This window comes from Microcebus murinus, chromosome 10 (assembly GCF_040939455.1).
Source record: "Microcebus murinus isolate Inina chromosome 10, M.murinus_Inina_mat1.0, whole genome shotgun sequence".
Classification (NCBI taxonomy): domain Eukaryota; kingdom Metazoa; phylum Chordata; class Mammalia; order Primates; family Cheirogaleidae; genus Microcebus; species Microcebus murinus.
In genome coordinates this window covers 46,180,254-46,206,850 of record NC_134113.1, presented here as the reverse complement: position 1 = coordinate 46,206,850, position 26,597 = coordinate 46,180,254, and the positions used below count along the sequence as shown (strand labels likewise).

General features: G+C 34.8%; 1 protein-coding gene and 1 pseudogene across 4 annotated transcripts in view; both read left to right on the top strand.

Moving 5' to 3' along the window:
• The window catches only part of MDM2 (MDM2 proto-oncogene), a 31,216-nt gene extending 6,155 nt beyond the window's left edge, over nt 1-25,061 (top strand). For 3 of the 4 annotated variants that reach the window (XM_076007173.1, XM_076007174.1, XM_076007172.1), the window contains 8 exons: nt 4,505-4,638; nt 7,025-7,074; nt 10,078-10,145; nt 10,277-10,373; nt 13,773-13,933; nt 17,529-17,684; nt 18,350-18,427; nt 21,316-25,061. In XM_076007173.1, coding sequence (XP_075863288.1) covers nt 4,505-4,638; nt 7,025-7,074; nt 10,078-10,145; nt 10,277-10,373; nt 13,773-13,933; nt 17,529-17,684; nt 18,350-18,427; nt 21,316-21,891 — 1,320 coding nt within the window. In that variant the 3' untranslated portion in view covers nt 21,892-25,061. The remainder of the gene's footprint in view (nt 1-4,504; nt 4,639-7,024; nt 7,075-10,077; nt 10,146-10,276; nt 10,374-13,772; nt 13,934-17,528; nt 17,685-18,349; nt 18,428-21,315) is intronic. The other variant, XM_076007175.1, reaches the window with a different exon arrangement.
• On the top strand, nt 22,879-23,335 carry LOC142873435 (putative ribosome biogenesis protein RLP24 pseudogene; annotated as a pseudogene).
• Nucleotides 25,062-26,597: the final 1,536 nt, after the last annotated feature.

The window sequence follows — 26,597 nt, the reverse complement described above, 5'->3', positions numbered from 1 at the left end:
ATTCCATCCATGTTTCACAAATGGCAGGAATTCATTATTTTTTGTGGCTATGTAATATTCCATTGTATATATGTACCATAATTTCTTTAACCATCCATTGATGGACATTTTGGTGGATTCCCTATCTTGGCTGGTTGTGAATAGTGTTGCCGTAAACATGGGAGTGCAGATATCTTTTCCATATTCTGAGTTCCCATGCTTTGGGTATACACCCAGCAGTGGGATTGCTGGGTCATATGGTAGTTCTATTTTCAGTTTTTTTGGGGAACTGCCATAGTGTTTTCCATAGTGGTTGCACTAATTTACATTCCCACCAACAGTGTGTGAGGGTTCTCCTTTTTCCACATCCTTGCCAGCATTCATTTTTGCCTGTATTTTTGATAAAAGCTGTTTTAACTGGGGTGAGGTAATATCTTACTGTAGTTTTGATTTGCATTTCTGTGACTAATGACATCAAGCGTTTTTTTCATGTATCTGTTGGCCATTTGTATGTCTTTTGAGAAATGTCTATTCAGATCCTTTGCCCTTTTTTTAAATTGGATTATTTGATTTTTTTCCCATTGAGTTATTAGCACTCCTTACATACTCCAATTATTAATCCCTTATCAGATGGGTAGTTTGCAGATATTTTTTCCTATTCTGTGAGTTGTCTGTTCACTTTGTTGATTGTTTCCTTTGCTGTGCAGAAGCTTTTTAGCTTGATGTAATCCCATTTGTCCAATTTTTCTTTGGTTGCCTGTGCTCTAGGGATCTTACTTAAGAAATCCTTGCCCAGACCAATGGTCCTGAAGCATTTCCTCCAGATTTATTTATTTATTTATTTATTTATTTATTTATTTATTTATTTATTTAGTAGTTTCATAGTTTCAGGTCTTAGATTTGGGTCGGTAATCCATTTTGATTGGATTTTTGTATATGGTAAGAGATAAGGGTCTATCCATTTTTCTGCATATGGATATCCAGTTTTCCCAGCATCATTTATTGAAGAGACTATCCTTTTTCTCCACTGTATGTTTTTGGCACCTTTGTCGAAGATAAGTTCACTATAGATGTGTAGATTTATTTCTGGGTTCTCTATTCTATTCCATTGGTCTGTGTGTCTGTGCTGTTTTGGTTACTGCAGCTCTGTAGTATAATTTGAAGTCAGATAATTCCTCCAGTTTTGTTCTTTTTGCTCTGGATGGCTTTGGCTATTCTGGGTCTTTTGTGGTACCATATATATTTTAGTATTATTTTTTCTATTTCTGTAAAGAATGTCATTGGTATTTTGATGAGGACCACATTGAATCTGTAGATTGCTTTGAGTAGTATGGACATTTTAACAATATTGATTCTTCCAATCCATGGGCATGGACTGTCTTTCCATTTTTTTGTGTCCTCTTCAGCTGCTTTCATCAGTGTTTTCTAGCTTTCATTGTAGAGATCTTCACTTCTTTGGTAAAGCTTATTCCTGGGTATTTTATTTTATTTGTAACTGTTGTAAATGGGATTACTTTCTTGGTTTCTTTTTTGGATTGTTTACTGTTGGCATATAGAAATGCTGCTGATTTTTGTATGTTGACTTTGTGTCCTGCAGCTTTACTGAATTTGTTTATCTGCCATAATAGTTTTTGAGTGGAATCTTTAAGTTTCTCTAGATGTAAGATCATATTGTCTAAAAGCAAGGATAATTTGGCTTCTTCTTTTCCAGTTTGGATGCTCTTTCTTTCTTTCTTTTGTCTGATTTCTCTAGCTAGAAATTCCAGTACTATCTTAAATAACAGTGGTGAAAGTGAGCATCCTTGTCTTGTTCCAGATCTTAGAGGAAAAGCTTTCAGTTTTTCCCCATTCAGTATGATACTAGTTGTGGGTCTGTCACATGTGGCTTTTACCATGTTGAGGTAAGTTTCTTCTATACCCAGTTTATTGAGAGTTTTTATAATGAAGGGATGCTGACTTCTATCGAATGCTTTTTCAGTATCAATGCTTTTTCGGTATCGGTTGAAATGATCATATGGTTTTTGTCCTTTGTTCTGTTGATATAATGTATTACATTGATTTGCCTATATTGAATCATCCTTGTATCCCTGGGATGAATCCCACTTAATCACGAAGAATAATTTATCCATTTCTTCTAGGTTTTTCAATTTATTGGCATAGAGTTGCTTATAGTAGTCTATAATGATCCTTTGGATTTCTGCAGTATCAGTTGTAATGTCTCCCTTTTTTTTTTTTTTTTTTTGCAACGGAGTCTCACTCTGTTGTCCTGGGTGTAGAGTACAGTGTCATCGTAGTTTACTGCAAACTCAAACTCTTGGGCTCAAGCAATCCTCTTGCCTCAGCCTCCCTAGTAGCTGGGAATATAGGCACATGCCACAACACCTGGCTAATTTTTCTATTTGTAGTAGAGATGTGTTCTTGCTTTTGCTCGGGCTGGTCTTGAACTCCTGAGCCACTGTGCCTGGCCTCCTTTTTATCTCTAATTTTATTTGGGTCTTCTCTATTTTTTTTTCTTAGTCTGGGAAAAGGTGTGTCTATTTTGCTTATCTTTTAAAAAAACCAACTTTTTGTTTTGTTGATGTTTTATAATGTTTTGGTTTCAGTTTCATTTATTTCTGCTCTGATCTTTATTATTTCTTCTAATTTGGAGGTTGGTTTGCTCTTGTTTTTCTAGTTCTTTGAGATATATTGTTAGGTTGTTTATTTGAAGTTTTTCAATTTTTTTTGATGTAGGCACATATTGCTGTAAACTTTCTTATTACCGCTTTTGCTGTATCCCATAGGGTGTTTTTTTTGTTTGTTTTTTTTTTGAGACAGAGTCTTGCTTTGTTGCCCAGGCTAGAGTGAGTGCCGTGGCGTCAGCCTAGCTCACAGCAACCTCAAACTCCTGGGCTCAAGCAATCCTGCTGCCTCAGCCTCCTGAGTAGCTGGGACTACAGGCATGTGCCACCATGCCCGGCTAATTTTTTCTATATATATTAGTTGGCCAGTTAATTTCTATTTATAGTAGGGACGGGGTCTCGCTCTTGCTCAGGCTGGTTTTGAACTCCTGACCTCGAGCAATCCGCCCGCCTCGGCCTCCCAGAGTGCTAGGATTACATGCGTGAGCCACTGCGCCTGGCCTCCCATAGGTTTTGATAAGTCGTGTTTTCATTTTCAATTGTTTCAAGAAATTTTTCATTTCCTTCTTAATCTCTTCATTGACCCACTGGTCACTTAGGAGCATATTGTTTAATTTACATGTGTTACATGTATATTTTCCAGTGTTCCTTTTGTTATTGACTTCTAGTTTTATTTCATTGTCGGAAACAATACTTAGTATGCTTTCTATCTTTTTTTTTAATTTTTTGAGACTTGTTTTGTGATCTGACATGTGGTTTATCCTCGAGAATGATCCATGAGGTGAGGATAAGAATGTGAATTCTGCAGCTGCTGGATGAAACATTCTATAAGTATCTATTAGGTCCATTTGGTCTATGGAGCAGATTACATCCAGTGTTTCATTATTGATTTTCTGTCTGGATATTCTGTCCAATGCAAAAAATGGAGTGTTGAGGTCTCCAACGATTATTGTATTGGAGTCTATCTCTCTTTTTAGCTCTGAGTGCTCCGTTATCACATGCATATATATTTAGAATTGTTATATCCTTTTGCTGAATTGACTCTTTTATCATTATATGATGACCTTCTTTGTTTCTTTTTACAGTTATTGTCTTGAAATCTATTTTATCTAATAGACATATAGCTACTCCTGTTTTTTTTTTGTTTCCATTTGCATGGAGTATCTTTTTCTATACCTTTATTTTTAGTCTGTGTGTGTGAGAAGGTACTTGTAAAAGTATGTTGCAAACTGTAAAATGCCATACATATTTAGGTGGCTATTAATGGGTTTGTATCTGGATATCTTAAAATGTATTGCCAACTTAATGGAGCACATGGAATATAATTTAACTTTATATTAATTGCTCAGGGTAATTATTTTGAATATTTATTACTGTATGGATTATATTGATATCTTTGGTTTATTTCATTCCCTGAATACTGTCAATATTATGTAGATGTCATTGGCCGTTTTTCTATTTATCTCCTCTGATGAGCTTAGAGGCTACTGAGGGTGTATGGTGTTTGTGACTATTTACAAAATGGCTCCAGGTTACTGCCATATTTTAGTTGATTTTTTTATTCTGCAACTTTTTATTGCTCTCTCTCAGTGGTTTTTGTATTTTGCTGTCTTTTCCTTCCTAATATGTTAGTATTTAGATATCTGGGCAGAGTTAAAGTCTGCAAGGCAAAAAAACATTTTAAAGTTTAAGTGAATAGAGAAGCAATTATTTCTATTTCCATCAAATTAAAAGGAAAAAATTTTAAAGTAGTTTCTTTTAGAGTATAAAATGGTTGTTATTCTACATGATTGTGGATGTGGTTGCTGGTCGTTTAACCCTGTTCAGATAAATGGGATATTATTGAATGTATTTGAAACTAACATTTAGTTTTCTTTAATGCTCAGAAATCATTTCTATTTCAGGTTATATTTTATCTTGGCCAGTATATTATGACTAAACGATTATATGATGAGAAGCAACAACATATTGTATATTGTTCAAATGATCTTCTAGGAGATTTGTTTGGAGTGCCAAGTTTCTCTGTGAAAGAGCACAGGTAAATTCTTCAGTTTAGTCTATTGTAAAAAGCCTGCTGGGCAAACATTTCAGTTCACCTCCACCCTTACTCCCTTTTGTCAGAGAAAAATTGTTGCAATATATAAAAAGATGCTGAAATTTAATTTCTTAGCTCTAGCATATTTGAGAACCTGAGCTGTGTTTGAGACCTAGCTCAGTCATTACTAGCTGTGTGACAAGGTAAATTAACTTAACCTAAGTCTTAGTTTCCCATTTATAAAATATGGATTTTATATATATCTCATGTGGAGGTTATATTTCATGAAAAGATATTGTATGAAAAGCATAGAGTTTGGCACATAGTATTCAAATGTTAATTATAGTTATATACTATAAATTATTATTCCAATCACCTTCAGAAACAATCTTTATACCACCATGTGGTAAAGCTTAAACTTGAGCCTTAGTTACTTTTGAAATCATTTTCTTTGTCATATATCATTATAGCACTTATCAGCAGAATTTAGCCCAGGTAACATTTCTAGAATTATTCTTTTGGAAATTGAATGTTTTTTCAGTCATTCTTACCTTACGTTTGGAATTGTTACATTTGATTTAGTGCAGGCAATCTGTGTTGAGCTTTACCATTTGTATCTTAATAAAGAGGATGAATACTTTTCACCTGAAACAGTTAACTAGCTTCTAATGTTGAATGCTCAATAATATAGCTAAAAAATGGTAATTAAATGGGATGTTTTAGCTTTAAAACAATTTTGTTAATATAAACATAATATATTGTTGAACATTAAGGGAAGACAGCTAAGAAAAGTATGGGAAAAAATGACTAGTTTGTCACCAAAAGGTATTTTTAGTAGTCATTTTCATATTATGTGCAGATGTATGTTTTAACCAAGTTGTGAACATAGTACTATATTTAATTTCATCTTAATTTCACATATAAGCATCTTTCCATTGACAAACAACTTCTATTTAACATTGATTCATGTTGTCATTTTATACTTGGCTTTAGGATATAAGATTTACTTTTATAAGTTTGATAAATGTATTTTTTCATCCTTTGAATATTTAATCTTCTGATAATATTTTGAGGTGTAATTTGTGATAAAATTATCTTTGACTTGAATTCTGAATGTTAAGAGATTAGAAATTGAGGAAATTGCTGACTTGAAAAAGGATATGGGCCAGGCATGGTGGCTCACACTTGTAATCCTAGCACTCTGGGAGGCTGAGGCGGGAGGATCTCTTGAGCCCAGGAGTTCGAGACTAGCCTGAGCAAGAGTGAGACCCCATCTCTACTAAAAATGGAAAAAATTAGCCAGGTGACTAGGGAAAAAAAAAAAAAAATTAGCCGGGTGTGGTGGCATGTGCCTGTTGTCCCAGCTACTTGGGAGGCTGAGGCAGGAGAGTTACTTGAGCCCAGGAATTTGAGGTTGCTGTGAGCTAGGCTGATGCCACTGCACTCTAACCCAGGCAACAGAGCAAGATCCTGTCTCACAAAAAAAACAGAAGAAAAAGGATATGAATAGGAGTATTGTGGGGTTTCTTGGGGGGTGGGGGTAGGGAGGTTTAGGTTGCTGTGTCATCTTTCCCAAGGGTGAAAAGAGATAGTTGGGGTTGGTACTTTCCCCTTAACACTGAGAATTAGAAATGGTATTTTGTGACAAACATTCTCTAAAATCGTTAGTTTAAAAACTTAAGAAAAAGAAAAATGTATCCTGACATCAATGAATGCTGGGATAAATGAATTGTTTTCCCATTAGGATATAAGCTCCATGGGACAGTGGTTTGTTTCTGTTTTTTTCTTTGTTTTTCTCCAGTGTCTAGAATAGTTTTGACTGGTACATAGTAGATTCTAAGTCTGTATTTATTGAATGAATGAATACTGCTTTATGTTTTAATAAGTTTTAAGATCAAAAAAGAAAATCCATTAGATGATTGATCTAAGGTTGATTAAAGTCAAGAATATACCAAGTTTCTATCTAGTGGGTTTTGCATAACTGACTACTATTTTAGGTAGTTTGCTTCTAAGCACAGAGCTACAAAAATTCATTTCTGTTTGAAAATAAATATAGTAATTGCTTGCTGCTTGCGCACCCATTTTTGGGGGGGCCTTTTGGTAAAGTCTAAACAAAGCACACTTCGGGAAATGGAGATGTGAGGGCTTTCACCCTGAGAGACCTTACTGATTATTAAAAGTAGCTGTATGTAATCATTGTGCTACTTATTACTGTGGTGCTTTCAAGGGTCTAGAACATTGCCAGTGATATAATTTGAATACAGTGATTTAAAATTTGGTTTTGAATGTGTGCAGTAGTTCATACTAAATATGCATTTAAAAATATGGTTAAATTCAGTTTAATTTTTATTTTAAAATGAATATTTCTTGTTTTTTTTTCTCCTACAAGGAAAATATATACAATGATCTACAGAAACTTGGTGGTAGTCAATCAGCAGGGTAAGTTAATTTTGAACATCATAAATATATACCGTAAAAACATTTTAAAGATGTTTTTGTTTATGTACATATATTTTATTATTATGATTCTCTTTAAAAGTTGCTATAAAAGTCATACATTTAACAGGAAGAAGTATGTATGAAGCTAAACATAAAACTAAGGATCTAATGTAAAGCTAAATATCCTATTGTATCAGTTTAAGCCTTGGGATACCAGAGTTAGGATTTGATGTGAAAGGTAGATAATTTTAAAAGCTCCTGCTTAACAGAGGCGTGATCAAACCTTGAAAAATGTATTGAAAAGCCTTGGAAAATAATGTAGTACCTAGGTAGACCCATGGAGGATGGTTTTGTTTTGTTTTGTTTTTTGTTTTTGGTAATAGGTGATACTTTGTTTACCAATTTGTACAGGTAAGTGGCATTTTATGTCCCTACTTGATGTTTTTAACTGGGCATTTTTAGACTTGCAGTTGTTAACTGGTTATTTTGGGGTACCATCTCCCTTTGATAATCTCATGAAAGCACTGGCTTCTTGTTCCAGAAAGATGCACATATACATATACATTGATATGTTGGTAAATGTTTAACAACCCACTGTCCATGGGAAAAGCCTTTATTTGTGTGGTTGCTGATTTCCATGGTGTAAATACTCCCATTTTCAGGCTAGAAATATGGAGTTGGGATGAGATGTACACAGTTTTACTTTAGAGTGCTGGTAGGAGCTATCTTCAATACACTATAGCCCTTAAGTTCATCCTTGAATTATAATTAAAAACTACTCTCAGAAGCTTGTTTAGTTCCCGGAATGAATTGACCACTCCCTTGTGCTCCCTCTCTCCATGTTCAGATTTTATTGTTATATTGCTGTGTTACACTTGTTTATATTTCTGTTACCTGTGTCTAGTCAGGTTTGCATTCTATCACATAGCATAGTGTTTCATTAATATGTTGTTTGCTAAATGTGTTGAATTGAATACTTATTTTTCAAAAGTTAGAATTTAAAATCCAGAAAAATGGCTGGGTGTGGTGGCTCATGCCTGTAATCTTAGCACTCTGGGAGGTCAAAGCAGGCAGATCGCTCAAGTTCAGGAGTTCGAAACCAGCCCGTCTCTACTAAAAATAGAAAGAAATTAATTGGCCAGCTAAAAACACATAGAAAAAATTAGCTGGGTGTGGTGGTGCATGCCTGTAGTCCCAGCTACTCAGGAGGCTGTGGCAGAAGGATTGCTTGAGCCCAGGAGTTTGAGGTTGCTGTGAGCTAGGCTGACGCCACGGTACTCTAGCCCAGGCGACAGAATGAGACTCTGTCTCAAATAAAATAAAATCCAGAAAAATGTATCAGCATCTTATCCCAAAATAAAAGAAGTTATTAGGCTGGTGACTTGGCATTTTATTGTTTTAAACTCTTCAAGATAATCATATGATGGCAGAATATACAACTATAGTATTTGCAGTAATAATTTGAATTTTCTGTTGTTTCCCTGATGTATTCATTCATTCATTTAAATAAACTTTGGCAGATTACTAGGAAACTTATATTAATGAGATGGTAACATGTAAATTACTTATTTCCATTCTGAGTTTGTTTTAGGTTTCAGTAGAATTCAAAAGTCCTATATCCATGTTCTCAACCTTGTCACACATAATGCTTCCTTTTTATTACATGTATTTTGTATCCTCTCCTTTATTATACTACATCAAAAGTCCTGGGTAATAAAACCTATCTATATGTGCAATTTAAGAAAATCAGTATAATGCCTTACCCATAGTATAAAAAGAAAATTAATACATGATAACATACCATTTCAAAATGTTAATGTTCAGGCACGACTTCACTGTTAAAATGAAAATGTTTCCGAGGGGGTAGTAAAGGGTATTTGATTATGATCCTGTATATATTCCAAATCTGAAACTTTGACTTTTGAGCTCTAATTCTATATATCCAGCTACAAGCTAAACTTGTCTACCTGCATAACTCATTTTAGTTTATTATCTTCCCATCCAAATCTGTTCACCTTTCTAACATTTGTCTCTTAGTGAATGATACCACCCATTTGTTCACTCAAGATAAAATCTTGGAGTCTTAACTCCTTTCTCTCTTGCCTTGTATATGAAACACCAGACCAGGTCTTGTTGGTTTTTACCTTTTTAATTTCTCTTTAATTATTTTTCCATGCCTTAATTTAGGCTTTAATACTTTTTTGTTTTATTGTAGCTACTGTCTAATACTGGTTTACCTGCTAGAATACTGGTTTCCTTGCCTGTACCCTCTTTTTCTTCTATTTTCCCAGAGTGATTTGTCACTCTTCTGCTTAAAATTACCGTTTAGGTGTTCATTATTACTCTCTGGATAAACTACCTCTGTGAGCTAAGAAATCAGTTTTATTTTTTAGACTAATACCCTTTTTAATGGGTGGCTACAACGTTGTCTTAGGGAAGATTCTGAAGTGTCTGCTGGGAAGAATGCAGTAATGTGGGAATGACATCATGAGTGTTACTTGTTGACATCCTTGTGCTGTTTGACTGGACGCACAGAATACTTTACAGTCTGACGCTGTTTACATTCCAGTAAAAATGAACTACCTGTAGTTCCTGCAACAAGAACTGTTTGCCTCTGAATTCTTTTTCACATGCTATTCCTGTGGTCTGGAATGGCCTTTCCTATCCCTATTTCTACATCGTACTACAAAATCTTTCCTGATTCTTTGCTCCTCAGACCCTCCCCTCTCTACCAAGTAGTTACTATTCCATCTTCTTTGTGAATTTATACACAGAGAATTTATATACATTTTTCATGTGTTTATTGTACTTTAGAATTACTCTTTTATGTATCTTTTGTATTAAAATTGAGTTATTTTTATCTGTATTATGTAGCATGGCACTGGCATCTGGGGAATGCATGTTTAATGTTTGTTGAAAGGTTAAATTGTGTAAGAGTTTATGTTGGACTGATAACTATTAAATCGCCTAGTTTGTGATTCTTTGTTTTCATTTTTTTCTCAGAACCATCAGACTCAGGTACATCTGTGAGTGAGAATAGATGTCACCTTGAAGGTGGGAGTGATCAAAAGGTAAACTTTAAGGAAATTTCTCATTCTAATACAATATTTCTTGAAAATTGGAAAGGTTATTTAAAACACAGAATTTTAGTTTCCCAACATTATGTTTAGTTTGTCATATTTGTTTTTTCTTGAATGCTTAGGACCCTGTGCAAGAGCTACAGGAAGAGAAACCTTCATCTTCAAATTTGGTTTCTAGACCATCTACCTCATCTAGAAGGAGAGCAATTAGTGAGACAGGTATATATGAGTATTTATTTGACACATTCAAACAGCCTTTTGGTGTTCTGTCTTTAACGAAGTTAGCGCTTTTAGGGTTAATGAAATTTTTCTGCTTTTTTGGTTTAGATGAATGAACTTCTGAGTTTATTTTTTTATTTTATTTGGTATCCAAATTGCTTTTTTTTTTTTTCAAATGGCTTTTTTTAAGCAATATTTTTCCTGCCGACTATAGCAGGCAATGTTTACTGTGCTCCACTGGAGTTTATAATTAGCCACTTCTCTAATATCAAGATAATACAGAATAAGGACATAAACTCTATTTTAGCCATTATTCTTAGTTACCTTTGCAGTTAAAATTTTAAATTGTTCTTAATAAATGATAACGCATACCAATGTGTTTTAAAACAAATAGGAAGGCAGAGGATATCTTATTAAATATCCTAAACTAAACAAATGGGTAGGTACTTGTGGAAAATATGAAGTTACATCTGTACCATATGTCAAAATGAATTCTAAATAAGTTTAAAATACAAATAAAAAAATACAAGCTTATTTGACAGATAGTCACTTTTAAAACTGAGTGTGCCTGTGGAAGAGATAGTCACTTTAAATTTGACAATGTTAATATCTTTATTACATAAAAAGTTCCCAAAACAATATACAGTAAATATTAAAAATTTGAATAGCAAAAAAGACAAGAAATGAACAGAAGTTTTTCACAGTCAATGCAAATAGCTAAATAACTATGGGGAGGGAGTGAATTTTGGTAATTTTAGCTTTATAGATAAAAAGACAAAAAGGGAGCGAGGAGCAGTGGCTCACTCACTCCTGTAATCCTAGCACTTTGGGAGGATCACTTGAGACCAGGAGTTCAAGACCAGCCTGAGCAAGAGTGAGACCTTGTCCCTACAAAAAGTAGAGAAAGTAGCTGAATATGGTGGCAAGAGCCTATAATCCCAGGTACTTGAGAGGCTGAGGCAAGAGGATGGCTTGAGCCTGGGAATTTGAGTTTGCAGTGGGCTTTGATGACACCACTATACTCTAGCCAGGCGTGACAGAGCAAGATTCTGTCTCCAAAATAAAAAAATAAAAAAAATTACAAAAACGGATGTCTTTTGGTCTGTCCAATTAACAAAGATAAATTTTTTACTCATCCTTGCAACTTGTGTATTGGCACTGATACACTATTGATTTATCATTTGGTATAAATTGGTTAAATCTTTATGAATTATAAATGCTTAGAGTTATTAACATTAACCTAGTAATTAACTAAATAAGTGAAAACTGGGAGGGGGGCGGGTATATACATACATAATGAGTGAGATGTGCACCATCTGGGAGATGGTCATGATGGAGACTCAGACTTTTGGGGGGAGGGGGGGAAATGGGCATTTATTGAAACCTTAAAATCTGTACCCCCATAATATGCCGAAATAAAAAAAAATTAAAAAAATAAAAAAAAATAAGTGAAAACTGGTGAGTTATGACACTAAAATATTAATAGTCTCTCAGTGGTAGCGTTACAGATGATTTACATTTCTTTTTCTGTTTTCTTTAGATTTCTTCAGTGAGTAATAGACTACTGTAATAATTAGAAAACCCCCCATTTTTTTTTTTTTTTTGATGAAAGGAAAAATATGGATCAATAGCATAGTTTAGGCTTCTTGCCCACATCATTCAACCAAGATCACCTGTTCTCACAGAGACTATAAACATGGTTAAGAACTTATATCAAGAACTTGTGATCAGCCGGGCGTGGTGGCTCACGCCTGTAATCCTAGCACTCTGGGAGGCTGAGGCGGGTGGATTGCTCAAGGTCAGGAGTTCGAAACCAGCCTGAGCAAGAGTGAGACCCTGTCTCTACTAAAAATAGAAAGAAATTAATTGGCCAACTAAAAATATATAGAAAAAATTATCCGGGCATGGTGGCGCATGCCTGTAGTCCCAGCTACTTGGGAGGCTGAGGCAGGAGGATTGCTTGAGCCCAGGAGTTTGCGGTTGCTGTGAGCTAGGCTGACACCATGGCACTCTAGCCCAGGCAACAGAGTGAGACTCTATCTCTTAAAAAAAAAAATGTGATCTAGTTATGGAGACAAAACACACAGTATAGAATGTAAGAGTGTTTTGGGAATTCATAGGAAGAAGAGATGGCTTTTTTTTTTTTTTTTTTAAACCTAAGGTATGAAACTATAGATGGCTTTTTTTAATGACTTCTGACTAGGAAGGTCAAGAGACAGAAATGGAATGAGCAAAGGTGCGAGAATTGTACTTGTTTCAGGCATATGGATTATACTTTAATCCCATAATCCTGTTGAACCCCCTTGCACCTACATCCTTAAATAATTATGTAGATATTTCTCTAGGTAGAGAAATTGTTCACAAAATGTTGCACTATTTTATATTCCTACGAACCATGTATAAAAATGTCCTTTCAAATAATACATTTGAATTCTCATTTCCTTGATCCCTAGAAAACAGATTTTTCATATGTTTATTAATCATTTGTATTTCTTTTCTGACTTGCTTTTTGTGATTTTTGATTTTTTTAAAAAATTGAGTTTATCTTGATTTGTTAGGAGGACTTTGTTTAATTAATATTTATGAAATATGGATATTTAACCATTGTCTATTATATGTTGCATATATTTCCTTCTAATATGACATTTGCCTTTTAACTTTTGTTTATAGTGTTTTATTTTGCCATGTAAACCTTAATGTGGTCTAATATTCATAGTCTTTTTTTTCAGGGCTTTGTAGTGTTATGAAATACTTCCCCACACTTAATATTATAAGAATGTTCTCTTATAGATACTTGATTGGTTTTATTCTTTATGGTTGGCTCTTTAATAGACTTGGAATTTATTTTCATGTCTCATATTAGGTAGGGCTCTCATTTATATCAGAGAGATTTGGCTAACATTTTGACTTCTTAAAGTCAGAGATAATTTTTCATTTAAAATAAAATGGACACAGTTTTCACTGATTCTGACATCTGTTGAAAATACAGGATACCAAAGAAATTGAAACATTAATAATACCTTTGGAATCTTAAATTCAGCTGATGGAAAAAAAAAAAGAATACCCTCTAAGTAAATTAAACATTTTTGGTTCTTTTCAGAAAAAAGAAATCTTATATTCTGATGTTTGGTTTTGACAGAAAAATCTTAGATTGATTAATAAAAGCTTTAGATTGATTAAATTAATTGTGCGTTATGGAGATGAAGCTCTAAAGGAAGAATAGAAAGCTTTGTAAGATACAGTTCTGTAATTCTCAGTTGGACAGCTTCTATAAAGCAGTGTTTATTTTTGAAATGGTAATAGTAATTCACTATTTTTTTGTTTACTTTTGTTGAAACTAAGCTCAGTTTCCAAATCAATCACAGTACAGTAATTTACTGTTTTCCTTTATATATCCAGAAGAAAATTTAGACGAATTGTCCGGTGAACGACAAAGGAAACGCCACAAGTCTGATAATATTTCCCTTTCATTTGATGAAAGCCTGGCTCTGTGTGTAATAAGGGAGATATGTTGTGAAAGAAGCAGCAGCAGCGAATCTACAGGGACTCCATCAAATCCGGTAATGTTCTCATTTTAAGTAAAACAAGACTCTTATTTTTCAAATCTAGTTTTAGCTATCCTCGTAGGGGTGAGGAACCTTTGGTCTTGGGGCCACATGTGCACTCTGGATCCTTGAGTGCAGCCTTTAGACTGAATCCAAATTTTACAGAACAGATTCTTTTAATAATAATCGTTTTGCCTGCTGCTAAATACAGTGGTGAATTTTACTTTCAAACAAAACTACTATATAGGTCTTCTCCACCTCCAACCCTAGCTTTGGGGCGAATGGTGGGAGATAGTGGAGTAACACTGGTATTGGTAAAATTAGAATCAATATTAATAGTTATTAATGTCATCCTGTGTATTAGAGAATCTTTGTGGACCACTGCACCAATCATAAATTCAAATAAATTAGACTATAGCATAGTCTGAGAATTTGGAAGTTACATTTTTTTAAATATAAGGGAACAAAACCCAAAATTTGGTTCAATTAAATAGCTTAGGATTCTAAGACAAATTTGTCTTTAATATTTAGAGTATATATTTTATTACAGCTGTCAGCAATAAGTCAGCATAGTCTGAGCTTCACATTTGCCATACATAGGTCTAGACATCAGGGAAGGTCTTTTTACTAATGCTGTGACAATGGGTATATTATCGCATGGATGTTGGGAGAATATTAGTATGTTCTGATTACTGATACAGAATTTCAAAGTATTAGCCAAAAATAAAACTTTTAAGAGATGTCACTAAAGGAGGTTTGGTAAAAAAATTTCTGCTAACAAGAATGCTTGGAAAATGGAATCTTTTCTTTCTTACTAAACATTATGAAAATTGGAACCTTTCTTTGAAATATGGCAGTGTCTCATGGTCATTATTTCTGGATATTAGTGATCATTTTATATAGTTCTCTAAATGATGTAGGAGACTGAATCAACTGTGATAGTAACCCTATTCTTACTTCCTGTATCATCTTTACATTTTTCTCTTCCAAAGCAGTGATTGTGTGAATACTGACCTGCTTTCTTGAGTTAGTGCTGTATTTAACAGAGCCGTTACATGTGTAGGCCACTAGGTGTCATCGTGAGCTCCTGCTAAGTGTGGGAGCAACTTCTTCATTCAGCAGATGTTTATGTTGTTTCTGTGCCAGGTTTCATGCAGTGGAGATGGCAGTGGAGATACAGAGATAGTCAAGGTATTAATACACATGGTTCCTGCCCTTGTGGGGAGAGAGACCATTAACAATTAAATGATGAAACATTTAATAAAAAATCCTATACAAAATACAGGTTCTTAAGAACAAATATGTGTGATCTGAAAATTGAGTCAAACTAAAGAAAACTTGATTGGGTACACAAACCACAAGTTTGGTTAATTTTATTCTTTACAAATGGCTTAAAAAAGAGAATTATTATACCCCATTTAACTTAATGCTACTGTTTGTTTATTTCTTTACCGCTAGTCAAGTGAAGCAGTGGGTTAACTTACAGTCTTTTTAAAAGTTGTATAAGAATTCTAGCTAAATGGTATTTGTAGTCTTTGTTACTGCTTTGTACCTGGGACACTGCCTTGTTATCAAAACAGAGTATAGAAGGGTATTTCTGTTTTGTTGTTGTCAGTCCTGTCCCGCACTCTTATAAAAATCCTATTAAAAATCTGTTGTTTTTTAGCTCAGTCCCTAGTTGTAAATGCTTTTGACACGGCCAACTTTTTTTTCCTTCATTTTAGTTATAGTCATCATTTAGTGTCATTGTTCATCAATTTATGAAGGGAGTTAAAAGTGTATTCCTCTCTCATCATCTTTTGCGTTTAATAAATTGGGAAGCTGTGCTGTAGATTTAGTTACTAGGCAGTTTATATTGTATTTTAATATCTCAGCAGCCTCAAACTTAATTTACAGGTGGGAAAGCTAAGACTTGGGAGTTTTAAATAACTTGTTTAAGGTTCCTACAACTAATAATTGTCACAATTGGAATTTAGACAAAACCAGGCATCTTTCAGATCAAGCTTGTGTGATGATTTTTAAATACCTATAGTATTTAACAATTTCTGAGTCATTTTTCTTTGAACTTTAGCCAAAACTTCTTCAAACTGCTCCTAGTTTTATATTCTTCATTGTACCTTAGAGTAGGGGTTGGCAAACTTAAGAGCCAGACCATTAATTATTGGGCTCTTCGGGCCATAGGATCTCTGTTGCAGAGATCGGTTCCACTCTTGTGATACACAAGTAGCCATAGACAACAGGTAAACAAATGGGCATGGGTGTGTTCAGTAAAACTTCATAAAAATAGATGGGCGATGGGCTTAACAGTTTGCAGGCCCTTACCATAGTATAGGCTTTCTGAGACTTAATTTTTCTTGTGATTTATTCTAATATTAATGCACTGAAGACTTTATTTTTAATTGAAGCATCTGGTTTTTGAGTTACTTTATTAGAGATGTTACCGTATTCTAGCTTGACTTGTCATTCTAACCTGATTGCTAATAGAGCCCTTGTTAGGAATTAGAGCTGCATCTTGATGGATGTTGCTTTTACTACTATTTCTCTAACATCATTCTAAAAAAGTATTTTGACCTCAGAGGTCATAAAATAGTATGCTTTGGTTTTGTTTTTAGAAATGATGGAGATTAGAGATCATTTAATCTAAACTCCTTTTATAGGTGAAGTAGTTGTAGCCTTTAGAAGTTAAATGATATCTCCAAGGTTAAATCGCTACTTAGTGGCAAATCTAAAATAAGAAATGTGTGTATCATGACTCCTAGGCTTTTTCCAGTTGTAGCCTGCTTAGTATATGGGCCCACGCATAGCCACTAACAGCAAATGTGGGCCTGAAGGTCTTGCTAGGTTCTTACACAATTTATTTATTAAAAGTCCTAAAATGAGGTGTCAGATGAGCAGCAACAGAATTTTAAAGATAAATTTTGAAAAATTAAATCTGAAAACCTTTAAAAGAAATTATTTTCAAAGTTCATTAAAAAACATATAAATGTGTGTCTTGTTACTAGCATTCTACCAATTTTAATATATAAAGATGATTAAGACAGGTCTTAGCTTTCAAAGTACATATAATTCATATGAGAAACATGCATGCAAAATTATGTTTTGTGTAATTTTTGTGAGAGTATAATCAGTATCATACAAGTAGTAAAGATAATTAAAGGTGGAAGATCTCTTTCAGTTACAGTATTGATAGAGGCTTAGCTAATGAAGGATTAGTAGGATTTAGACACTGTCAAGTTATTCCTGTTATAGGAGGAAACCGTGGAGGTTGAAGTACCAAGATTAATTTAGGAAGCAATCTAGATCTTGCTGGATTCTCCATATTTAGTAAGGGAGGAAGAGGGTGTATAGTTGAAGATAAGATGAAGATGTTAATAATACTGTGTATGTACCTTCAGTGTTATGGGGCTGTGGCCCTTTTCCTTTATGCATGGAGTTTTGAACAGGGGAAATAATAATGGATTAATAGTAGTGATAACCTTGAACTTTAATCTAGTGCCAGTGCGTGGGATTGATCTGAGAAGAAAATAGAGGCACAGGGATGAATTAGGAAGCTATTACAGAGGCTAAGAGGTAATGTATATTAAATCACATTGCTTTTTTCTTATTTTAGGATCTTGATGCCGGTGTAAGTGAACATTCAGGTGATCGGCTGGATCAGGATTCAGTTTCAGATCAATTTAGTGTAGAATTTGAGGTTGAATCTCTTGATTCAGAAGATTATAGCCTTAGTGAAGAAGGACCAGAACTCTCAGATGAAGATGATGAGGTAGTTTTTTTCCTTCCAATTATATTAGAAAACTGTTAAATATTTTCCATGTTCGTTGACTTTGATGAGTTTGAAATAATATATTCAAATCATTTAGATTTCACTTGAAATCCTTGCCTCTTGATTTGTTCAAACTAGAGTATTGGTTTGTATACTTGGGGCTTTAATAATTCTTATCATTTGATTTATATATTGTTATATTCTTGCTAATGTCAAGAAGTCAATAGGCCTTAATAAACATTCTTACAACAGTCTATTCATTTTTTAAAATATTCAGTTACCCTCTTTTGATATTAACTTTTTATAAAAGTGAAACATATACACAGTTAAAGTCAAATAGTACCTCCAGATCTATTTTCTGGAAGTGGCTGACTTCAACATTTCTAGCTATTTCTCTGCTATTTCCCCTCATATTTATAATATAAAACCACTTATGCTGACTGTTTGGTTTGGTTTTAAATGTCCTATCTATTGACTTTTCCCAGGGTGGATGAAGATTTCACTGTCCTCCATTTTCCCCCTTTATTCTCGCTCCATTTGACCATTATCTCAGAATTTTTCATTTATAGTAATACACACTGTTTGTTTAGGACCTACCACTAAGAAGCCTTCTTTGTTGAAGGAAAAAAGGTGATGAATTGATGCTAATGAATTTGTTTTATTAGGTATATCGAGTTACTGTGTATCAGGCAGAGGAGAGTGATACAGATTCATTTGAAGAAGATCCTGAGATTTCCTTAGCTGTAAGTATATATCTACTTTTTTAAGGAATCAAAAAATAACAGTGGGGTCAAGATTAGGAAAATATGTCTAGAAGTCTTCTCTCTGAAATGAGGTGGTTTTTTTAAAGTTAGAATCTTTTCTTAAAATCTAAATGATTTAAAGCATTTTTTTTCTATTTGTTACAGTGAGATTTCTTGCTATAATCTTTATTTTTATGTGCTAGAATTTGAACTTTGTAAGATTTTAATATGGAAAATATCAAGTGTGTACAGCACAGAGAGTGGTGTAATGAATCTTTAGTGTACTCACCTGACTTTAACAATTACCAACATTTTGGCAATTTTGTCAAATGTAAACTTTATTTTTTTTGTAAATGTAAACTGCTTTTTCTTTTTTTGAGAGAAAGTCTTACTCTGTTGCCCAGGTGAGTGCCGTGGCGTCAGCCTAGCTCACAGCAACCTCAGACTCCTGGGTTCAACCCATCCTTTGCCTCAGCCTCCCAGGGAGCTTGGACTACAGGCACGCACCACAACGCCCGGCTAATTTTTTCTATTTTTAGTAGAGACAGGGTCTCGCTCTTGTTCAGGCTGGTTTTGCACTCCTGTGCACAAGCAATCCTCCCACCTGGGCCTCCCAGAGTGCTAGATTACAGGTGTAAGCTACCGTGCCTGGTTTAAACATTTTTAACATTGACTCATAGAATATGGTAGAATTTGCCATTTAAGAAATTAAGACTTAAATATTTACATCTCATGTATGTTTCAATGGGTTCCTGAGGTATTAGAAGGTTTTTTTAAAAATTATTACTGCTTTAATTTTTGTTCTTAATACTGCCTTTTATTATATTTGAATGGGAAATAAATTCCATTTTTTTCTGAGTTGGAAACACTAATTATACAAATGCAAAAAAGATGAAATGTTAAGATCTTTTTCAAAATTTTTGCTATATTAGTAGAAAATAAGTAAGTAGTTGACCCACCTGATACCAATTCGAGTAAAATATTTAGATGTAGATCTTGCAATTTATTAGACTTTTTGAAGCATTTTCTGTCCCACATTGCAAGACCTTTGTCTTTGGTTTTAGAGGAAACCACCTTTGATAACTTGAAAGAACCAATGTGGGAGAATGACCAGTCTCTGCCCTTATTACTACTGTCTTATGTCATTTGTCAGGCAATCTCAAAATGGTTACATACTCATGTCACAATAGAAAGGACCTCTCATGGCTGTTTTACTTGTAATGTGTCCTCAGGCAAGAACCATGCTTAAGTTAAGGCAAGGAGTTAAGGATATATTCAGTAAGAAGGCTGAGAATGTGGGAGTTTATTATTCAAATTGCATGATGGAAAGGTTTGGGAGAGAAAAGGCTTGGATAAGGAAGAAGCACTGGGCAGTTACAGATTTGGAACACAGGAGAGGCTAGACAAAAGGGCATGCATGCATTATGGATAGCGACCAAGGATGACAGGTTTTGCTGAGAAGAATGTTGTAGCATTTCCCTCTTGAGTGGAATTAAGGAGTACTCAGTTGAGCCATGGGTTTAGAGCAGGGGTCCTCAAACTTTTTAAACAGGGGGCCAGTTTACTGTCCCTCAGACCATTGGAGGGCCGGACTATAGTTTTAAAAAAACTATGAACAAATTCCTATGCACACTGCACACATCTTATTTTGAAGTAAAAAAAACCAAACGGGCAAAAATACCTGCATGTGGCCCGCGGGCTGTAGTTTGAGGACGCCTGATTTAGGGTATAGCTAAGGTAGTCCTAGCCACTGGTATTGGGAGGCATTCTCTAGGAGGCACATTTCATCTAGATTGATTAGGTGAACTCTAGGGATAGTGGCATGGTTGAGGCTTTGAGGGAGTGGGTCCATGCTTCTTTACAGAGTAAAATATCCCATAGCACTTGCTTCAACTAAATGAACTAACTGTATCTGTATCTTGAAACAGATAACTTTGCAGGTATCAATATGACAGTAAAAGCCGGGTGCGGTGGCTCACTCCTATAATCCTAGCATTCTGTGAGGCTGAGACAGGTGGATCGTTTGAGCTCAGGAGTTTGAGACCAGCCTGAGCAAGAGTGAGACCTTGTCTCTACTAAAAATAAAAAGAAATTAGCTGAACAACTAAAAATATATAGAAAAACTAGCACTCTGGGAGGTCAAGGCAGGTGGATTGCTCAAGGTCAGGAGTTCGAAACCAGCCTGAGCAAGAGCGAGACCTGTCTCTACCAGAAAATAGAAAGAAATTAATTGGTCAACTAAAAATATATATATAAAAAAAAAATTAACCAGGCATGGTGGTACATGCCTGTAGTCCCAGTTACTTGGAAGGCTGAGGCAGAAGGATTGCTTGAGCCCAGGAGTTTGAGGTTGCTGTGAGCTAGGCTGATGCCATGCACTCTGGCCCAGGCAACAAAGTAAGACTCTGTCTCAAAAAGATAAAAAAAATTAAAAATATCACAGTAAATATATTTTTAGTTTCAGGATTTTTCAGGCTGATATGGCTGGGAAAAAAATGTGCTTGCCATCTTATACTTGTTACATGACTGTTACATATTGACTTTTTAAAATCTTTATTTTATTGTATATATTTGAGGCATGCAAGTATGATATTTTGACATATATAGTGAAATAATTACTACAGTCAAGCAAATTAAGTATCTGTTGTCTCTAATAGTTATCTTTTTTGTCTGTGTGGTTAAAGAACCTAAAATCTACTCTTAGTACATTTTAAGGATACAATATTATTAACTATAGTCTTCATGCTGTACACATTGACTATTTTATATAAAACATGAAATGCTGAAAACTGAGCTGTGTTATTATTTTACTTTATACAGAAGTTGCTAATAACGGTATGACTAGTAAAGAGTTACAGAAACTAACTTTGTGTCTTATTTCAATGAAGGACTATTGGAAGTGTACTTCATGCAATGAAATGAATCCTCCCCTTCCACCACATTGCAACAGATGTTGGGCACTTCGTGAGAATTGGCTTCCTGAAGATAAAGGGAAAAATAGAGGGGTTATCTCGGAAAAAGCCAAACTAGAAAACTCAACACAAGCAGAAGAGGGCTTTGATGTTCCAGATTGTAAAAAAACTACAGTGAATGATTCCAAAGAGTCATGTCTTGAGGAAAATGATGATAAAATCACACAAACCTCCCAGTCACAAGAAAGTGAGGACTATTCTCAGCCATCAACTTCTAATAGTATTATTTATAGTAGCCAAGAAGACGTCAAAGAGTTTGAGAGGGAAGAAACACAAGACAAAGAAGAAAATATGGAATCTAGCTTTCCTCTTAATGCCATTGAACCTTGCGTGATTTGCCAAGGTCGACCTAAAAATGGTTGCATTGTCCATGGCAAAACAGGACATCTTATGGCATGTTTTACATGTGCAAAGAAGCTAAAGAAAAGGAATAAGCCCTGCCCAGTATGTAGACAACCAATTCAAATGATTGTGCTAACTTATTTCCCCTAGTTGATCTGTCCATGAAAGAGTTACTATATAACCCTAAAAGTTTAGACAGCATGAAACATTTTTATTTACATATATCAAAGTATATCTCAGTCCATGAAGATTTCTTCTCTTTACTGTAATTTACCTACTTTGGGAGGAGAATAGTGACTATTTATTTGCTTTTAGGAAAATTTCACTTCTGTTTATATTTGGCTTTTAATGTAATTTGAATTGGATATATAGCTCCATCCCTTACTCATCCCCCTCATTTTAAATAATTTCTACTTTCTCTTAGAAGTATCTGATTTTTAAAATTAATATATATGTGTGTAGGACATCTAAATGTAACTTATTCAGTATCTTTCATGTAAGGAGAAAATGTTTTGACAGGTGTTAATATTTAAATTTTTTGATACTCTTAAATCTTTTGATTTTTGTTTTTCTCTTCTGAGCGGCATGAATATACTCTAGGTAAAAAAGTTAACAGTTGTATTTGGTGCTATGTAAGTAAAAATGTACTCCTTATTCTCTAGTCTCTGATTATACTGTAGAAGGGATAGGTGGTGATGATGTTAGTGAGAATTGCCTCATAAGACAAAACTTTTTTAAGGCTCCCTAGTAAAATGGGGAATTGTCTTGGGAGTCTAACCTAGTATACCAGTCCCTTTGTCACAAAGGATCCTTTTCAGGATTTAGTGGAATCTGTTGCCCCTATGTTGAAAAACAGCTCTAAGATGCTTTGAAGGACCTTGGGCTCGGTTATGTGGTTCTTGGTAGTTGCCTAGGTTTCGGACCTTTTCTTAAGGCCAGTTTTAGAAACTTGTGAATTCAGAAATTTGATAAACAGAATTGCTCATTTTAAAACTAGCTGAAAAGGTTGGTTATAAGTTCTTTCTGAATTATGCAGAAATTAGGTATCACTTTCCTTCAAGAAAGACAGGATCAGAACATAGGATTCTAAAATATCTGTTGGCTTCCTGTCAAGCTTGGCGTTGGTCGGTAAGGACCATGCATATTAAGAAGTGTTAGTTCCCTTTGGGGCCCATCTTCCCTGGCCATGGCATGATGTTTATCTGTACCTGTTGCAAGCTGTTCAGATTCTGTAAGTCCATATGTCATAAAAACTTTAAAAAGTGCAATTCTCACAAGGTCAGGTAGACTAAAAAGCATTCTGTAAAAGCAGCTAGTGTAAAGACCTAATTCATTTGATTTTGAACAACAGAAATGAGTCTATCAAATGCCAACAAGAGCTATAGAATAAAACTGATGACTCAATGAAGAAAGTTGAAGAGATGAAACAGAAATGCCAAGCTAAATTTATAATGAACAAATTCAAGAAAAATAAAGAGCTACAGAAAGTTCAGGACATCAAAGAAGTCAAGCAAAACATCTTATCTGGGCCCCTCTTGGAGGTAAAGGAAAGCAGCTGAAGGAAAAGAAGCTATAGCAGTTATTAATACAGTAACGTGGACATGGAATATGTTTCTTAGAAAATCTCATTGCAACCATTTCTGTCTGTACATTTGAAAATCTCCTTTAGAGAGTTAGAACTTCTAAATTATTGATTTATTTTTTACATAACCCTGCTCAAGAGTGATTAAAAATACTTCTACATTGCTGTTTGCAAAACGTGATATTATGGATGTTAGATTGCGTCTCAGTGTTAAATCTTTACTGTTAGATGTGTGAATCATGGAAATTCTGTAAATACAGAAGTGAAATATGGACATAAAATGGTCATGCCCTTTGGGTAATGGTACCAGGTAGCATTTATGTAATAACTAATGGCAAAAATTCATGTCTAGTGATATATAAAATAAAATTTTATTTGTAGTAAAATGTCTTAGAAGGTAGGATACAACAAGGAACTATCAATTTGTATGACAGTGAGCCTCAAATAATATATTTTAATTTGATTTCAGTATTTCCTATTTTGGTTTATTAGCATCTTAGAAGAACATAATGGCCTTACATAATGAAGCCTATTTATGCTGTACTCTTTTGACCTGGTTTCACTGTTGTTATGGGTAGTTGTGGATGTTGGAGATGAGCGCTGAATACTCCTTGCCCGAAATGGCACTATATTATTTCCACTTTGGCAATACTCAGTTCTAACTTGTGATGCCTAGTAGAACAAGGTTTATTTTTCTAGCCTAGCAATTAAATCTAGAAGCAGAGGAATCCCAGTGCCTTTAAGATTTACGTGGTTTTTCGTTTAAAAAGCTTCTTTCTGCTTCTGGAAAACAGAATTTATGGGTAGAACATCTGTCCATTATTTGCACATAAAACCCTTCCTAATGGGTACAAAGTTACAATTAGGCATAAGTTATTGTGTTCTGTTGCATAGTAGGGTTACTATAGTTAACAATAATGTATTGAATGTTTCAAAATAGCTAGAAGAGAGGACTTGGAATGTTCTTACTTCAAAGAAATGATAAATGTTTGAATTGATGGGTATGCTAGTTACCTCAGTTTGATCATTTCACACTGTATACATGTGTCAAAACATCACATTTTACCCCATAAATATGTGCAATTATTGTAGATGAATTAAAAATTCTAAAAAAAATTTCTAAAGTAAAAAGATATCTCAGACTGTGGAGATTAACTTCTTGATTTATATTTAAATAAGAATCTTCAGCAAAGATGTGAAAGTAGTGAAAGTAATCACCTTGGTCTAAGGTCCCAGTGTTCTGTGTGTGAGTTGTTATACATCCAGGTGAAGACAACAAAATCAAGTGAACTGTAAGTTTAGACTCAACCTGAGGGATGATTTTGCATAGCCACTTTATGTGCCAATTACAGTACATGTTGTTTTGAAACCATGTACACACACCATGCACACACAACTTACCACTTACCCATCATATAAGTAGGAAACAAATGGCTGAAGTGATCAGTACTCCAGCTTTGGAGGTCCTCAAATACAACAAGCTTTATTTGGAATTTATAATACTTCAACTAGAACCAAGTGTATCCATTTTTTCTGAGGAGAGTTGATAGTATAAATGAAATTATAAATGAACTACATTTAGGTTATATGTCTGGAATGACTATGCTATTTATACATTTTAAATTTGCAAATAGATCTCTACATGCTTATGGATTACTAATGTCTTGATTGTCTAAATTTTTAGGTTTAATATACATATATTGATTTGCAAATAAATGATTAAGAATTGTTTCAAGAATGTGATTATTGGTTCTTAGAAATAATTTTCTCATAATGAGTCGTTAAAAATTGAATGTCATATTTGAGTAACTAAAGACACAAGTCTAAATGTGTTTCTTTTAGAATGGTCATGCCTGCCCACCCTGAAAGCACACTTATCACTGGGTAGCTGGATGCAGTTGGGAGCCTCATAGGCATTGAATAAGACCAACTTGAGAGAATAGTGGTGTAGGTTAGTAGGACTAGGAAATGCTGTTTTCTCCCTATCCTCACTTGGGTCATCACATGGTAGCCTGGCTTAAGTAGTTTCCTGAGCGATAGTGAATGGTCTAGAAGGGATATAGCTGGGAGAAGGGAAGGGATCTTAGGCTAACCATCATGCCACTTGTCAGCATAAAAAGCACTATTGTAGGGTATGGTGACTCACACCTGTAATCTAGTACTTTGGGATGATTGCTTGAGGCCCGGAGTTCGGGACCAGCCTGGGCAGTACAGCAAGACCCCATCTCTACAAAAAGTCAAAATTAGCTGGGTGTGGTGGTGAGTACCTATAGTCCCAGCTACTCGGAAAGCTGAGGCAAGAGAATTGCTTGATCCCAGGAGTTTGAGGTTGCAGTGAGCTATGATGACGCTACTGCACTCTAGCCTGGGTGATAGAGCTAGACCCTGTTCCCCTCTTCCTCCAAATCCCCCCCCACGCCAACTAAAAAACATCCTGAAAAAAATATTGTCTGTACAATAAATGGCAAAAAAGAGAAACGTTCTAAGGAAACAGTGGTCTTTAAAAGTTCATGTCAGAATTATGAGAGAATTGAAAAGGCTTTTCTCTAACAAAATCCCTCCTATAAAAATACTTTTTCCACATTTTAGTTGGCCAATTAATTTTTTTATTTTTAGTAGAGACGGGGTTTCACTCTTGTTTAGGCTGGTCTCAAACTCCTGACCTTGAGCAATCCGCCTGCCTCTGCCTCCCAGAGTGTTAGGATTATAGGCATGAGCCACCATGCCCAGCCACAGATAATTTTCTTTTCTCACATTCCTTTTCTCACATTTGTTTCTTTTTGTAAGAGGCATAGAAGACCAAATCTCTTCAGAGTTATACACTTTTTAACCACATGGTGGAAGCAACACATTAGGAGAGCTGAAGGTATCCACTAATGGTAGACCCATCCTAACAGTGCTGAGAGAACACTCCAAGAGAAATTGCTGGCCTAGAGAGCAAGGAAATGATGGGAGTTCTAAGTTGTCAAACAAACAAACCACTTTACATTCCTGTCCTAAAATCCTTTACTATTGTTCCTTCAGAGATTCATGAGACAAATACTGCCTAAGGATACTATGCTTTTTCTTCCTTTTTTTTTTTTTTTAAGAGATGGGGTCTTGCCATGTTGCCCATGCTAGCCTTGAACTCCTGGGCTTGAGCAGACCTTCTACTTCAGCTGGGATGTCAGGCATGTGGCACTGTGCTGGCTCAAAAAATACTGTGCTTTAGTGTTGAAGGATGAATGTCCGTAACTTCATCAATTAGGAAAAAATTGCTCTTTTTTTTTTTCTT